The 16,420-nt window shown below is 71.9% G+C and overlaps 2 protein-coding genes across 2 annotated transcripts; both read right to left on the reverse strand.

Annotated features, from left to right (window-relative positions):
* Positions 1-261: 261 nt before the first annotated feature.
* On the reverse strand, positions 262-13,282 carry CHLRE_06g263250v5 (uncharacterized protein). The gene is made up of 7 exons (XM_043062826.1): positions 12,979-13,282; positions 12,781-12,901; positions 3,742-12,476; positions 3,388-3,622; positions 1,758-3,179; positions 1,602-1,634; positions 262-1,465 (listed from the first exon to the last, which is right to left on the reverse strand). Exons 1-7 carry the CDS (start codon positions 13,072-13,074, stop codon positions 942-944), a joined length of 11,166 nt encoding a protein of 3,721 aa, XP_042923532.1. The 5' UTR covers positions 13,075-13,282; the 3' UTR covers positions 262-941.
* An 84-nt stretch (positions 13,283-13,366) lies between these two features.
* Positions 13,367-16,372, reverse strand: CHLRE_06g263289v5 (uncharacterized protein). Its single transcript, XM_001696247.2, has 6 exons — positions 16,091-16,372; positions 15,552-15,698; positions 15,155-15,232; positions 14,915-14,994; positions 14,613-14,754; positions 13,367-14,463 (listed from the first exon to the last, which is right to left on the reverse strand). Exons 1-6 carry the CDS (start codon positions 16,289-16,291, stop codon positions 13,723-13,725), a joined length of 1,389 nt encoding a protein of 462 aa, XP_001696299.2. The 5' UTR covers positions 16,292-16,372; the 3' UTR covers positions 13,367-13,722.
* Between the last annotated feature and the right edge of the window lie 48 nt (positions 16,373-16,420).

A 16,420-nucleotide genomic window follows, 5' to 3' on the forward strand; every position in this document is an offset into this window, starting at 1 on the left:
CATGACGTTGTAGAGCCGAGGCCAGTGAGCTAGCACAAGCAAAAAAGAAAAGCGTGAGCATGAGCAGCGACTGCAACTGCTTCGTTACCTTTGACGAGATAACCGCGCGCCAGGCTGCGCCACTCCGGCGTCCTAAAGCTCTCAGCTGGTGTATACGGCTGTCAGAGGCTGGGCTGGCGTAGACTGGCCGCAGAGTACCAAGCGAAGGCTGCCATGCGTGTTTGTCGTGCTGCGCGCGCTTGCGAGGAAGGGCGTATGGATAGCGAGCGTGCCTTACAGCCAGCGGCGCAGCGCCACGTAGTGTTGGAATTATTTAGGTGCCACCCTTCCGCCACCTATTGGCAGGGCCGGAGCCCTGGATCCGCAGGTCGCCAGCACCTCACCTCAGTCTCACTACACAGCCCGAGTTGCTGTATGGCAAACACCTGCGCGACCTAACTCAAGAGGCACGCCTGCTTCCCACGCCAGGGGTAGTCTCCGTGGCATTACCGTAACTCCAAGAGCATCTACTTGCCGGCTATTTGCCGTAACAGCCAATCGCCCGACCTTGACCTCCCCACCAGTGATCTCCACCCGGCCTATCCAGCGTCAGCCTTACTGTTACTCGTCGCCGTCACGACGCCACCAGTGCAGCGCATGTGAAGCCACACTGTGCCTTAAAAAGACCCGGAAATGGGATTTAGGTATCGTAGTCACCATCTGTGGTGCACAGCCTTTCACGTACCACGCACATATTACTGCGGGTTGTTGAGGTTTCCGTTTCCGGTTTATGTGCGATAATTTAGGAGTCACCCTTCCCGCGGCTCGCAAAAGCATTAAAACACTTCCATGTACAAGAACCGTGCACACCAGCAAGCCAGCCACTAGCATACGCTACATAGCCCCGGCTAAGGCCCCGCCAAAACGTGGCTCACGGCGTTCCGTCCATATCACGTCGTCTATCAGCGGCGCTTGCCGCCCTGGCGCTGGTTGCCGCTGTTGCCGCCGCCATTGCTGCGGCTCTCGCCACCGCTGCGGTTGCCGCCCTGGCCGCGGCCGCCAGTGCCCTTGCTGTAGCTGCGCTCCTTGCGCCGCTTGCCGGCCGCCTCAGTCCAGCCGTCCTCCTCCTCACCGGGAGACGCCGCACCCCCGGCGGTGGGAGCGGCCGCCGCCTCGGGCGCCTTTTCAGCGACTGGCGGCGCCGGCGTGGGCGCCGCCGGCTCCACAGCCGGCACCACCGCCTCCGAGGCGGCAGGCGCCACCGCGGGCGCCACAGCCGCGGCGGGGGCCGGAGCTGCAGCCCAGCCCAATGTGTTGCCGCTGCCGGAGGTGCGGCTATTGCGGCTGCGCACCTGGCCCAGCGACTGGCGGGCCGGAGCGGCGGGCGCGGTGACCTGAGCCGCCAGCGCGGCCGCGCCGCCAGTGAAGCGGCCCACCACGGAGGCCCAGCTGAAGCCCCGAGGGCCAGCCGATGGGGCAGGTGCAGCTGCGAACGGTGGGGAGGCAGGCGAGGTGGTCAGACAAGACTGGTACACGCTGGCATAATAGGACAGGGAGCGGTGCTGGCACAGAAAAGGACAGAGAGCGGTGCCGGAACACATAAGGCAGGCAACCATGCGCACCTGGCGCCGCATCCGCCTGGGGCGCGGGCGCAACTGTGGTATGGGCATGGCATAAGTGGACGGGCTTTAGCAGCGAACAGAAGAAGACAAGCAAGCCCGACATGACATGACATGATTCCATGGGAAGGCAAGTGAGGCTGTGTCGTCCCTCCCCACCTGTCGTGGCCTGCGCCTCCTCCTCCTCGACCTCGTCCGCCCAGCTCTCCTTCGCCGGTGCCGCCGCAGCGCGGCCGCCGAAAGCCCACGAACTGCCACCGTCCAGCTCCGACAGTACCGCCTCTGCAGCAGCGGTCGCCGTCGCGGACGCCGCCGCTTCCGCGCCCGTGGGCGGCGTCGCGCTGCCGCTGGCCGTCTTGACAGGCGCCACCGCCGCCGCCGCCGCTGGCTGCGGCGCGACCTGTGCCGACGCGCGCGGCTGCAGCGGCGTCATGACCACCGGCAGGCTGCTGTCCACTGAGGCCATGGCGGAGGCCAGCGCCAGCGCCTGGGCCACCGTGCCCGCGCTGGGGCCCGAGGTGGAGAGTGCCGAGGCCACCGGCGCCGCCGCCGAGGCGGCCGAGGGGGCGTCAGCAGGCGCACCGGCGCCGCCTCCGCTGCCGCTGCGGGAGTGTCCGCGCGAGGAGCCGCGCGGCGCCGAGGGTGCCGTCAGAGCGGCGCCGGCGGTGCCGCCGCTGCTGCTGGTGCGGGGCAGCCCCACGACGCGGCCCTTAGAGCCCGCGCCGCTGTTGGAGGTCCGGTCGCCGGTAGCGGCGGCCGCGGCAGCCGCGGCAGCCGCCACGACGTCTGCAAAGCTGCGACTCTTGCCCCAGGCGCTGACCTGGGCAGCCGCGGCGGCACCACCGGCCGAGCCGGAAGCAGAGCCGTAGGCCGCAGGCGCCGTAACGGCACCGGTGACCTCCGCGGCGCTGTTGCTCTCCGCCGCCGCCTCGCGCGCAGCCTGCGCGCCAGCGGCCAACGCCGCCGCCGCGGCAGCCGCCGCGGGCGCCACCTCGCGCGCCACCGCCGCCAGCTCTGCCTCCGCCTCGGTCGACGGCGAGGCAGCGCGAGCAGTGGCCCCCTTCACACCGACCGCCGAAGGGCCCACCGGGGGCCGATGCGGGGGAGACGGGCCCCGGCTGCTAGCCTTGCGGCTCGCCAGGGCGGCCGTGGGCGTGGCCGCGGGCGCCGCCGCCAGCGTTGAGGCCGCCACCGCGTCGAAGGCAGCCGCCGCGGGGGCGGCTGCGGCACTGCCGGCGCTCGCGGAAGGAGCAGCAGGAGCAGCAGCAGCAGGAGCAGCAAGAGAATAGGGTGCTCCCGGCGGCGAGGTGCTGCGGCTGCCGCCCCCGCTGGCGCCCTTGCCCTTGGTGACGATGTCCATGCTCGTGGCGACGGCGGCCGCGGCGGCGATGGCCGCGAAGGACTTGCCGCCCTTGAGCCAGGAGCTGGCCGGCTGGGCCGCCCGCTGGCCGGCGGCTCCAGAGGCAGCCGCTGCCGAGCCACTCTGGCCCGATGCGGAGAAGGCGGCGTCCGCGCCGGACTTGCCGTCGGCCGCTACGGCCGGCTGGCCACCTGCACGCGTCGTCGCCACCGCCGCTGCGCCTGTGTTGTGCGAGCATGGCGGATGAAAGGTAAGGGATTGATGAACACGACAGGAAGGCGCTGGTGCTGGATGTATTGTATGATCATACAGATGAGATGTAAACAGGGCAGAAGACTGAATGTAGGGTATGTGCTCTGTGTGAGATAGGGATTTGAGGAAAGATGCTCAGGCATGACCCAAGGAGAGACAGAGGTGGAAACATCTTACCCTGAGCCGACGCGTCGGAGCTTGCACTGCTGGCAGCAGCAGCGGCCTTCTCACCAGCCGCCGAGGCAGAGCCAGCTGCCGTCTTCAAAGCAGCCGAGGTGCCAGTGGCGTCGCCACCACCGCTGCCTCCGCGAGAGCCCGAGCCCTGGTCCCCGGCCTCCTGCGCGATGGCACGGGCCTTTCGAACACCGTCCGCCGTGGTCGCCTTCGCCGTCAGCACCTCGGCGCATGCCGCCTGCAGCAAGCGACATGGAAATACGTTCGTTCACACCGCAAACGCACATTCGGCAACGTGGCAAAAGGAGCCGTTATTCATTCCTAACATCTGGCACCAGCGCATTCTAACAGTCGCACCTGGAGAGCTGGGCGGTCGCGCGACGCTGCGGCGGCAGCATCTGCGCTGCGGTCGTTGGACGCCGAGCGGGGCAGGACAGTCGCGAACAAGGTCCCCGCTGCAGCAGCGGCCCCTGCCGCAGCAACGCCCACTACCGCCGCGTTGCCAGAGTCGGTTACCGATGGTGCCTGGCTGCCTGCAGATGCAGTGGCTGCCGCTGTCGCCTTGCTGGCATCGGTTGCAGCCCCTGTCAGGCTCCTGGCGGCATCACCAGTAATCTCCTGCCGGGCGGCTTGCAGCGAAGACGCTTTAGAGGCAGCTGCTGACACAGCGCCTGAGGTCGTAGCCTTGGCATCGGCAGCATCGCGCGACCAAGCCCCAGCAGTACCGGCCGCTGCGTCCTTGCCGGCCTCCTGCGCCGACGCCAGCTGCGAGCCAGCGGCAGCGGCCGCGCCCGTGGCGGCCGCCCTGGCGTCAGCAGCCGCCGACGAAACAGCGCCGGTAGCGTCAGTGACAGCCGCCTTGCCGGCCTCCTGCGCCGACGCCAGCTGAGAGCCAGCGGCAGCGGCCGCGCCCGTGGCGGCCGCCCTGGCGTCAGCAGCCGCCGACGAGGCAGCGCCGGTAGCGTCAGCGACAGCCGCCTTGCCGGCCTCCTGCGCCGACGCCAGCTGCGAGCCAGCGGCAGCAGCCGCGCCCGTGGCGGCCGCCCTGGTGTCAGCAGCCGCCGACGAAGCAGCGCCGGTAGCGTCAGCGACAGCCGCCTTGCCGGCCTCCTGCGCCGACGCCAGCTGCGAGCCAGCGGCAGCAGCCGCACCCGTGGCGGCCGCCCTGGCGTCAGCAGCCGCCGACGAAGCAGCGCCGGTAGCGTCAGCGACAGCCGCCTTGCCGGCCTCCTGCGCCGACGCCAGCTGAGAGCCAGCGGCAGCAGCCGCGCCCGTGGCGGCCGCCCTGGCGTCAGCAGCCGCCGACGAAGCAGCGCCGGTAGCGTCAGTGACAGCCGCCTTGCCGGCCTCCTGCGCCGACGCCAGCTGCGAGCCAGCGGCAGCGGCCGCGCCCGTGGCGGCCGCCCTGGCGTCAGCAGCCGCCGACGAAGCAGCGCCGGTAGCGTCAGCGACAGCCGCCTTGCCGGCCTCCTGCGCCGACGCCAGCTGCGAGCCAGCGGCAGCGGCCGCGCCCGTGGCGGCCGCCCTGGTGTCAGCAGCCGCCGACGAAGCAGCGCCGGTAGCGTCAGCGACAGCCGCCTTGCCGGCCTCCTGCGCCGACGCCAGCTGCGAGCCAGCGGCCGCGGCCGCGCCCGTGGCGGCCGCCCTGGCGTCAGCAGCCGCCGACGAAGCAGCGCCGGTAGCGTCAGCGACAGCCGCCTTGCCGGCCTCCTGCGCCGACGCCAGCTGAGAGCCAGCGGCAGCGGCCGCGCCCGTGGCGGCCGCCCTGGCGTCAGCAGCCGCCGACGAAGCAGCGCCGGTAGCGTCAGCGACAGCCGCCTTGCCGGCCTCCTGCGCCGACGCCAGCTGCGAGCCAGCGGCCGCGGCCGCGCCCGTGGCGGCCGCCCTGGCGTCAGCAGCCGCCGACGAAGCAGCGCCAGTAGCGTCAGTGACAGCCGCCTTGCCGGCCTCCTGCGCCGACGCCAGCTGCGAGCCAGCAGCAGCAGCCGCGCCCGTGGCGGCCGCCCTGGCGTCAGCAGCCGCCGACGAAGCAGCGCCGGTAGCGTCAGCGACAGCCGCCTTGCCGGCCTCCTGCGCCGACGCCAGCTGAGAGCCAGCGGCAGCGGCCGCGCCCGTGGCGGCCGCCCTGGCGTCAGCAGCCGCCGACGAAGCAGCGCCGGTAGCGTCAGCGACAGCCGCCTTGCCGGCCTCCTGCGCCGACGCCAGCTGAGAGCCAGCGGCAGCAGCCGCGCCCGTGGCGGCCGCCCTGGCGTCAGCAGCCGCCGACGAAGCAGCGCCGGTAGCGTCAGTGACAGCCGCCTTGCCGGCCTCCTGCGCCGACGCCAGCTGCGAGCCAGCGGCAGCGGCCGCGCCCGTGGCGGCCGCCCTGGCGTCAGCAGCCGCCGACGAAGCAGCGCCGGTAGCGTCAGCGACAGCCGCCTTGCCGGCCTCCTGCGCCGACGCCAGCTGCGAGCCAGCGGCAGCGGCCGCGCCCGTGGCGGCCGCCCTGGTGTCAGCAGCCGCCGACGAAGCAGCGCCGGTAGCGTCAGCGACAGCCGCCTTGCCGGCCTCCTGCGCCGACGCCAGCTGCGAGCCAGCGGCCGCGGCCGCGCCCGTGGCGGCCGCCCTGGCGTCAGCAGCCGCCGACGAAGCAGCGCCGGTAGCGTCAGCGACAGCCGCCTTGCCGGCCTCCTGCGCCGACGCCAGCTGAGAGCCAGCGGCAGCGGCCGCGCCCGTGGCGGCCGCCCTGGCGTCAGCAGCCGCCGACGAAGCAGCGCCGGTAGCGTCAGCGACAGCCGCCTTGCCGGCCTCCTGCGCCGACGCCAGCTGCGAGCCAGCGGCCGCGGCCGCGCCCGTGGCGGCCGCCCTGGCGTCAGCAGCCGCCGACGAAGCAGCGCCAGTAGCGTCAGTGACAGCCGCCTTGCCGGCCTCCTGCGCCGACGCCAGCTGCGAGCCAGCAGCAGCAGCCGCGCCCGTGGCGGCCGCCCTGGCGTCAGCAGCCGCCGACGAAGCAGCGCCGGTAGCGTCAGCGACAGCCGCCTTGCCGGCCTCCTGCGCCGACGCCAGCTGCGAGCCAGCGGCCGCGGCCGCGCCCGTGGCGGCCGCCCTGGCGTCAGCAGCCGCCGACGAAGCAGCGCCGGTAGCGTCAGCGACAGCCGCCTTGCCGGCCTCCTGCGCCGACGCCAGCTGCGAGCCAGCGGCAGCGGCCACGCCCGTGGCGGCCGCCTTGGCGTCAGTAGCCGCCGACGAAGCAGCGCCGGTAGCGTCAGCGACAGCCGCCTTGCCGGCCTCCTGCGCCGACGCCAGCTGCGAGCCAGCGGCCGCGGCCGCGCCCGTGGCGGCCGCCCTGGCGTCAGCAGCCGCCGACGAAGCAGCGCCGGTAGCGTCAGCGACAGCCGCCTTGCCGGCCTCCTGCGCCGACGCCAGCTGCGAGCCAGCGGCAGCGGCCGCGCCCGTGGCGGCCGCCATGGCGTCAGCAGCCGCCGACGAAGCAGCGCCGGTAGCGTCAGTGACAGCCGCCTTGCCGGCCTCCTGCGCCGACGCCAGCTGAGAGCCAGCGGCAGCAGCCGCGCCCGTGGCGGCCGCCCTGGTGTCAGCAGCCGCCGACGAAGCAGCGCCGGTAGCGTCAACGACAGCCGCCTTGCCGGCCTCCTGCGCCGACGCCAGCTGCGAGCCAGCGGCAGCAGCCGCGCCCGTGGCGGCCGCCCTGGCGTCAGTAGCCGCCGACGAAGCAGCGCCGGTAGCGTCAGCGACAGCCGCCTTGCCGGCCTCCTGCGCCGACGCCAGCTGAGAGCCAGCGGCAGCAGCCGCGCCCGTGGCGGCCGCCCTGGCGTCAGCAGCCGCCGACGAAGCAGCGCCGGTAGCGTCAGTGACAGCCGCCTTGCCGGCCTCCTGCGCCGACGCCAGCTGCGAGCCAGCGGCAGCAGCCGCGCCCGTGGCGGCCGCCCTGGCGTCAGCAGCCGCCGACGAAGCAGCGCCGGTAGCGTCAGTGACAGCCGCCTTGCCGGCCTCCTGCGCCGACGCCAGCTGCGAGCCAGCGGCAGCAGCCGCGCCCGTGGCGGCCGCCCTGGCGTCAGCAGCCGCCGACGAAGCAGCGCCAGTAGCGTCCGCGACAGCCGCCTTGCCGGCCTCCTGCGCCGACGCCAGCTGAGAGCCAGCGGCAGCGGCCGCGCCCGTGGCGGCCGCCCTGGCGTCAGCAGCCGCCGACGAAGCAGCGCCGGTAGCGTCAGCGACAGCCGCCTTGCCGGCCTCCTGCGCCGACGCCAGCTGAGAGCCAGCGGCAGCGGCCGCGCCCGTGGCGGCCGCCCTGGCGTCAGTAGCCGCCGACGAAGCAGCGCCGGTAGCGTCAGTGACAGCCGCCTTGCCGGCCTCCTGCGCCGACGCCAGCTGAGAGCCAGCGGCAGCGGCCGCGCCCGTGGCGGCCGCCCTGGCGTCAGCAGCCGCCGACGAAGCAGCGCCGGTAGCGTCAGCGACAGCCGCCTTGCCGGCCTCCTGCGCCGACGCCAGCTGAGAGCCAGCGGCAGCGGCCGCGCCCGTGGCGGCCGCCCTGGCGTCAGTAGCCGCCGACGAAGCAGCGCCGGTAGCGTCAGTGACAGCCGCCTTGCCGGCCTCCTGCGCCGACGCCAGCTGAGAGCCAGCGGCAGCGGCCGCGCCCGTGGCGGCCGCCCTGGCGTCAGCAGCCGCCGACGAAGCAGCGCCGGTAGCGTCAGCGACAGCCGCCTTGCCGGCCTCCTGCGCCGACGCCAGCTGCGAGCCAGCGGCAGCGGCCACGCCCGTGGCGGCCGCCTTGGCGTCAGTAGCCGCCGACGAAGCAGCGCCGGTAGCGTCAGCGACAGCCGCCTTGCCGGCCTCCTGCGCCGACGCCAGCTGCGAGCCAGCGGCCGCGGCCGCGCCCGTGGCGGCCGCCCTGGCGTCAGCAGCCGCCGACGAAGCAGCGCCGGTAGCGTCAGCGACAGCCGCCTTGCCGGCCTCCTGCGCCGACGCCAGCTGCGAGCCAGCGGCAGCGGCCGCGCCCGTGGCGGCCGCCATGGCGTCAGCAGCCGCCGACGAAGCAGCGCCGGTAGCGTCAGTGACAGCCGCCTTGCCGGCCTCCTGCGCCGACGCCAGCTGAGAGCCAGCGGCAGCGGCCGCGCCCGTGGCGGCCGCCATGGCGTCAGCAGCCGCCGACGAAGCAGCGCCGGTAGCGTCAGTGACAGCCGCCTTGCCGGCCTCCTGCGCCGACGCCAGCTGCGAGCCAGCGGCAGCGGCCGCGCCCGTGGCGGCCGCCCTGGCGTCAGTAGCCGCCGACGAAGCAGCGCCGGTAGCGTCAGCGACAGCCGCCTTGCCGGCCTCCTGCGCCGACGCCAGCTGAGAGCCAGCGGCAGCGGCCGCGCCCGTGGCGGCCGCCCTGGCGTCAGCAGCCGCCGACGAAGCAGCGCCAGTAGCGTCAGTGACAGCCGCCTTGCCGGCCTCCTGCGCCGACGCCAGCTGAGAGCCAGCGGCAGCAGCCGCGCCCGTGGCGGCCGCCCTGGCGTCAGCAGCCGCCGACGAAGCAGCGCCGGTAGCGTCAACGACAGCCGCCTTGCCGGCCTCCTGCGCCGACGCCAGCTGCGAGCCAGCGGCAGCGGCCGCGCCCGTGGCGGCCGCCCTGGCGTCAGTAGCCGCCGACGAAGCAGCGCCGGTAGCGTCCGCGACAGCCGCCTTGCCGGCCTCCTGCGCCGACGCCAGCTGCGAGCCAGCGGCAGCAGCCGCGCCCGTGGCGGCCGCCCTGGCGTCAGCAGCCGCCGACGAAGCAGCGCCGGTAGCGTCAACGACAGCCGCCTTGCCGGCCTCCTGCGCCGACGCCAGCTGCGAGCCAGCGGCAGCGGCCGCGCCCGTGGCGGCCGCCTTGGCGTCAGCAGCCGCCGACGAAGCAGCGCCGGTAGCGTCAGCGACAGCCGCCTTGCCGGCCTCCTGCGCCGACGCCAGCTGAGAGCCAGCGGCAGCAGCCGCGCCCGTGGCGGCCGCCCTGGCGTCAGCAGCCGCCGACGAAGCAGCGCCGGTAGCGTCAGTGACAGCCGCCTTGCCGGCCTCCTGCGCCGACGCCAGCTGCGAGCCAGCGGCAGCGGCCGCGCCCGTGGCGGCCGCCCTGGCGTCAGCAGCCGCCGACGAAGCAGCGCCAGTAGCGTCCGCGACAGCCGCCTTGCCGGCCTCCTGCGCCGACGCCAGCTGAGAGCCAGCGGCAGCGGCCGCGCCCGTGGCGGCCGCCCTGGCGTCAGCAGCCGCCGACGAAGCAGCGCCAGTAGCGTCAGCGACAGCCGCCTTGCCGGCCTCCTGCGCCGACGCCAGCTGCGAGCCAGCGGCAGCGGCCGCGCCCGTGGCGGCCGCCCTGGCGTCAGTAGCCGCCGACGAAGCAGCGCCGGTAGCGTCAGTGACAGCCGCCTTGCCGGCCTCCTGCGCCGACGCCAGCTGCGAGCCAGCGGCAGCGGCTGCGCCCGTGGCGGCCGCCCTGGCGTCAGCAGCCGCCGACGAAGCAGCGCCGGTAGCGTCAGTGACAGCCGCCTTGCCGGCCTCCTGCGCCGACGCCAGCTGCGAGCCAGCAGCAGCAGCCGCGCCCGTGGCGGCCGCCCTGGCGTCAGCAGCCGCCGACGAAGCAGCGCCGGTAGCGTCAACGACAGCCGCCTTGCCGGCCTCCTGCGCCGACGCCAGCTGCGAGCCAGCGGCAGCAGCCGCGCCCGTGGCGGCCGCCCTGGCGTCAGTAGCCGCCGACGAAGCAGCGCCGGTAGCGTCAGCGACAGCCGCCTTGCCGGCCTCCTGCGCCGACGCCAGCTGAGAGCCAGCGGCAGCAGCCGCGCCCGTGGCGGCCGCCCTGGCGTCAGCAGCCGCCGACGAAGCAGCGCCGGTAGCGTCAGTGACAGCCGCCTTGCCGGCCTCCTGCGCCGACGCCAGCTGCGAGCCAGCGGCAGCAGCCGCGCCCGTGGCGGCCGCCCTGGCGTCAGCAGCCGCCGACGAAGCAGCGCCAGTAGCGTCCGCGACAGCCGCCTTGCCGGCCTCCTGCGCCGACGCCAGCTGAGAGCCAGCGGCAGCGGCCGCGCCCGTGGCGGCCGCCCTGGCGTCAGCAGCCGCCGACGAAGCAGCGCCGGTAGCGTCAGCGACAGCCGCCTTGCCGGCCTCCTGCGCCGACGCCAGCTGAGAGCCAGCGGCAGCGGCCGCGCCCGTGGCGGCCGCCCTGGCGTCAGTAGCCGCCGACGAAGCAGCGCCGGTAGCGTCAGTGACAGCCGCCTTGCCGGCCTCCTGCGCCGACGCCAGCTGAGAGCCAGCGGCAGCGGCCGCGCCCGTGGCGGCCGCCCTGGTGTCAGCAGCCGCCGACGAAGCAGCGCCGGTAGCGTCAACGACAGCCGCCTTGCCGGCCTCCTGCGCCGACGCCAGCTGCGAGCCAGCGGCAGCAGCCGCGCCCGTGGCGGCCGCCCTGGCGTCAGCAGCCGCCGACGAAGCAGCGCCGGTAGCGTCAGCGACAGCCGCCTTGCCGGCCTCCTGCGCCGACGCCAGCTGAGAGCCAGCGGCAGCGGCCGCGCCCGTGGCGGCCGCCCTGGTGTCAGCAGCCGCCGACGAAGCAGCGCCGGTAGCGTCAGTGACAGCCGCCTTGCCGGCCTCCTGCGCCGACGCCAGCTGCGAGCCAGCGGCAGCGGCCGCGCCCGTGGCGGCCGCCCTGGCGTCAGCAGCCGCCGACGAAGCAGCGCCAGTAGCGTCAGTGACAGCCGCCTTGCCGGCCTCCTGCGCCGACGCCAGCTGCGAGCCAGCAGCAGCGGCCGCGCCCGTGGCGGCCGCCCTGGCGTCAGCAGCCGCCGACGAAGCAGCGCCGGTAGCGTCAGCAACAGCCGCCTTGCCGGCCTCCTGCGCCGACGCCAGCTGCGAGCCAGCGGCAGCGGCCGCGCCCGTGGCGGCCGCCATGGCGTCAGCAGCCGCCGACGAAGCAGCGCCGGTAGCGTCAGTGACAGCCGCCTTGCCGGCCTCCTGCGCCGACGCCAGCTGCGAGCCAGCGGCAGCGGCCGCGCCCGTGGCGGCCGCCCTGGCGTCAGTAGCCGCCGACGAAGCAGCGCCGGTAGCGTCAGCGACAGCCGCCTTGCCGGCCTCCTGCGCCGACGCCAGCTGCGAGCCAGCGGCAGCAGCCGCGCCCGTGGCGGCCGCCCTGGCGTCAGCAGCCGCCGACGAAGCAGCGCCGGTAGCGTCAACGACAGCCGCCTTGCCGGCCTCCTGCGCCGACGCCAGCTGCGAGCCAGCGGCAGCGGCCGCGCCCGTGGCGGCCGCCCTGGCGTCAGCAGCCGCCGACGAAGCAGCGCCGGTAGCGTCAGCGACAGCCGCCTTGCCGGCCTCCTGCGCCGACGCCAGCTGAGAGCCAGCGGCAGCAGCCGCGCCCGTGGCGGCCGCCCTGGCGTCAGCAGCCGCCGACGAAGCAGCGCCGGTAGCGTCAGCGACAGCCGCCTTGCCGGCCTCCTGCGCCGACGCCAGCTGCGAGCCAGCGGCAGCGGCCGCGCCCGTGGCGGCCGCCCTGGCGTCAGCAGCTGCCGACGAAGCAGCGCCGGTAGCGTCAGCGACAGCCGCCTTGCCGGCCTCCTGCGCCGACGCCAGCTGCGAGCCAGCGGCAGCGGCCGCGCCCGTGGCGGCCGCCTTGGCGTCAGCAGCCGCCGACGAAGCAGCGCCAGTAGCGTCCGCGACAGCCGCCTTGCCGGCCTCCTGCGCCGACGCCAGCTGAGAGCCAGCGGCAGCGGCCGCGCCCGTGGCGGCCGCCCTGGCGTCAGCAGCCGCCGACGAAGCAGCGCCGGTAGCGTCAGTGACAGCCGCCTTGCCGGCCTCCTGCGCCGACGCCAGCTGCGAGCCAGCGGCAGCGGCCGCGCCCGTGGCGGCCGCCTTGGCGTCAGCAGCTGCCGCTGCCGCACCGGTTAAAGCACCAGCAACTGTGGCCTTTGTTTGTTCCTGCAAAGTACCTGTCTGGGTACCTAGAGCACCCGAAGCTGCACTTGCAGTGGATTCTGCTGCACCGCGCGCGGTTGCTGCGGCGCCCGCTGCTCCGTCTTGAGCAGATTTCACAGCGTCCTTGGCACCAGCTGCTGCGGACGAAGCCAGGCCGGACACGTCCGCCACCGCAGCCCTGGCACCTGCATACACAGAAAAGCACGGCATGTATGAAATAGAGACACCCGGAGGTGAAGGATAGGCTTGAGCATTCGGGTCGGCGGTGAACAGCTGCTGCAGCTGGGGGCGGTCAAGGTGGGACGCGGCTGAGCGGCAAGGCAGCACGGTGACAGTCACCGCATTGTCGGAAGCGAACACTCGCACAGTCCTGGTTTCAAATGCCCTTGAACAAGACGTTTGTTTATTTGTGCGTATGCACGCGTTTGCGGGCACACTGTTTATTGTTGTGCCAAGCACGAAAGGGCGGATCAAGTTGAGCAGACTCACTTGAGTTGACTGCGCCCGCCGCTTGCCCGGAAACAGCTTCAACTGACTCCTTGGCTTTCAGAACCGCGCCCTCGCCAGCCGTTGTAGCCGAAGCGGCCACGGCAGCGACCGACTTGGAAGTCTGCGGTGCAAGTCAGTTCGTAAGGTCGTCAGTTATGCTCGAGGCCAGGCTTAAGCTATGCGTTCGGCTCCGCTTACTTGATCCGCCACATTCTTAAGCGTGGAGGTCACGGCTTGCGCGCCCCCGGTCGCTGTGCCTTCCGGCGCCTGCGGCTTGCCGCAGCACGCGCCCATTTCTTGTTCAGTTCGGTACTGCTGCCGGTAACGGTTCTAGACGGGCGTTGCACCAGTCCAAGCTAAGCTCAGGGGTCACGGTCTACGCTTGCACATCTTGTTGCTTTGCGCTGCTTGCCAAGTGGGGACCGACTGGTTGACTGGTCCAGTATTTACGCAGGAGCATGTAGCAGCACGCGTCCCCGTCGCCTATATACGGTCCGGGCATGCGAAGGAAAACGGCTCCGGACACCATGCCGGTCAAATTGGAATGCCGGTGCTGGTTGGCTTTCGCGTCTGTCATCCCAGCCTTTAATTTGTCAAAAAGAGGACTGTCTGAAGCTTGGCGTTTCGGCGTCAGTTCCGGGATTACCTGACCTGCTCCGCTGGCCTGACCCGCTCGCTGCAAACCGGCCGCAACAGGGCGCCCCAGCCCCAGGCGCCACGCGGCCTACCACTTGGCCCTCGTCCCCAGGCGCCACTCGACCGATCGCCTGGCCCAACCCAGATACACACTTCTATGCGCTTGCCCTCAGTAAGTTGAGGTCGTGCTACCCAGCCCCAGCTGTGCTGTGGACGAACCCAACCCTCCGTGCAGCCTTGCGTGCACTCACAGTACCACTGCGCACCCGGTTCCTCGCGCCTGACAACGCGGAACCCACCGCCGTATCAGAGGTCCACGTGACTCGCAATCCACGCTATCCTTGCCTTCTCTAGCCTGTCAAAGAAACGCGCCAGCCGCCACTGCGCCGCCTCCAGCCCGCCGCCGCTCGAGCCCTCACCCGCGCACGGGACGCCACGGCTGCCGGCGGAGCTGCCATGTGGGTCAGCACGCGGTGGCTCGGGCGACGACGCGCTGTGTCCGTGCGAACTAAAGCATTTGGCGCCGGGCATCGAGGCCGGCGCCGCCAGGCTAGCATAGCGCCGACACAACGCCCACAAGCTTGTGCGCATTTCGCTAGCAGCGCTGTCCAAGCTGATACCGTTGTCAGGCGCCTGCTGAACATGGTGGGGCCCTGCGGGACCGCTGCTGCCCATGCGGCGCCGCAGGCCAGTCTGTTCACCTGCTGTCGAAGCCGCCGCCACCTCCTGCTGCTCGCCACAGGCCATGCGCACGCCGCCAGCCGTCGCCGCGGCGCCCACCTGCCCATCTGCCTTCCCCGCGCCTGCACCAGCGCCGGCCCCCGTGCTAGCCACTCCTGGCCCCGCCTCGGCCGCAGCCGCCACCGCGGCCGCCGCCTTCTGCCGCAGGGCCTCTTGCAGCGGCCGCTGGCGCTGGTACGACAGCACGCAGCGCGCAAAATCCAGGACGGACAGGTCGGGCCACAGCGTGGGCAGGTAGCACAGGTGCGCGTGCGCTACCTGCCACAGCAGGAAGTCGGACAGTCGCGTCTCGCCCGAGGTGCGCACCTGCGTACGGGGAAGGGCAAAGTGGGGCGGTTGGCCAAGCAGGGCAGTGGGCCGAGAAGGGCGGTGGTCCATCATGGCGGGGCGCATGTGGGGCAGGGTGTGGGGTTGATTACCGCAGTGCGAGGGAGCCGGCACCCGGCAGCGCTCACCAGCAGGTCCACGGGCGGGCAGTCGTGGCGGGTGCGCAGCGCGCCATGCAGCGCCACCGGCGTCACGTCGCCCGGCTGCAGCAGCCCCTGCCGCACTGCCGCCTGCAGCTCCGACACCGCCGCTACTGACTCCTCACTCGCGCTGTGGGCACACATGGGTTTCGTGCAGTACACTGAGCTAGGGTAGGAGTAGCGATGCGTGGGACGGGCAACCGCAGGCATGAGAGGCCCACGCAGAGCCAAATGCCTACCAGGTCACATCTGGGGACGCAAGCCGCCAAGCCACCAAGCAGCGCACTCACGTGTAGGAGAAGCACACGTTGAGGGTTGCGCGATGGCGCCGCAACGCCGCAGTGTTGCGCATGAGCCGCGCCGCCGCGCCCTGCACGGCATCGCACCGCACAGAGCCATAATTCGCAGTAGAGTTCAAACCATATCCGGTTACTGCACGCAAGCTCCCACAGAGTAGGGGTCTTGCAAAAGGAGCACGGCACTCCGTGCCGGCCCAAGCCCACCAGTTGGACCCAGCCCCTTCTCCGCACCTGCACAGACGGCGGCGGAAGTGTCAGGTCTCCCACGATGTGCATGCAGATGCCCTCGCGCTCAGCCAGCCCGTTATCCTGCGGGGAGCGATATCAGGGGCAGGATCAAGGGCAGCAGCAGTAGCAGTCGCCAATGCCGTTGTGTCAGTACGCAGCATGTGACCAGAAGATGTACGCAAGTGCCCCTCTGATTGCGCTGCCTAAACCATTTTGACCCTCACCGCACCCCGACTCCCCGACACGCCTCGATACGATTGCTGTCCCGGCGCACACGACACCATACATGCCCACATTCAGCCCATTCCCTGCAATCCCAAACCCTCAAAAGCTTAGCCACTAGCTTCTACCGTGCTATCGCATTGCCGTACTTGTGGTACCACCGTAATGGGTCTCTCACCCGTGCCAGCTCAAAATACTTGTCCTCCGCCAGCCGCATCAGCGCCGTCACCTCCTCCGGCGAGCGCCGGAAGTTGTCGATGCTGAAGGCATACACGCTGATGTGCCGCACGCCCAACTCCATGCACCAGTGGATCACCTCCACCATCTGGGTCGGGGCGGGATTGGGGCGGGACGGGTTCAGAGTAGGGTCAAGGCGTTGAGAGACAGGAGGCCCAGGAGAGGCGGCAGAGGCAGCAATGCAGCATGTGTGCGATTGAGCGGTACTTGTAGGTGGCGCTGGGGGTGATACAAAGGGCAGTCGAGCATTTTGGTGGCGAAAGGAGGCTGCTCGAGTGGACATGCAGGGAGGCAGGATGCTGCCTGTGTGCAGCGAAGGCCCCTGCTGCCCCCGAAGCGTCGACTGACACGCCGCCTTCGGCCCGTCACAATAAAGCCTGCAGCTTTGTGGCTGGGCCTTGTGCAGGGCCTTGTCCGCAGCCCACCATGCTTGTGGACCTTGCTGTTGCCAGTGCTCCTCCACGCTCGCTGGCCCCGCACCTTGCCGTATCCGTGCGTGTGGCCGGTGGCTTTGTCCACGTGCTGCCGCTCCGCATAGCGCCGGTTGCCGTCCATCACGAATGCAACGTGCTCCGGCACATGGCCCGTCAGGTACAGCAGGAATAGCAGCGCGCGGCGCAGCCAAGTCACAGCGGCTTTGGCGCAGGCGTCCAGCAGTCCCCAGGGGCCTGCCCGCGCCATCAGGGCGCTTAGGGTTGGTGGGGCGAGGCGCGCAGAGGTTTTATGGGCTTGTCAAGGAAATTATTTGCTGGTAAAACTACATCCAGCGCGTCCTAACTGTATGCGAGCGCTTGAGTAGTCGGTTCGCGT

Source organism: Chlamydomonas reinhardtii, chromosome 6 (genome assembly GCF_000002595.2).
Source record: "Chlamydomonas reinhardtii strain CC-503 cw92 mt+ chromosome 6, whole genome shotgun sequence".
In the NCBI taxonomy this organism is placed as follows: domain Eukaryota; kingdom Viridiplantae; phylum Chlorophyta; class Chlorophyceae; order Chlamydomonadales; family Chlamydomonadaceae; genus Chlamydomonas; species Chlamydomonas reinhardtii.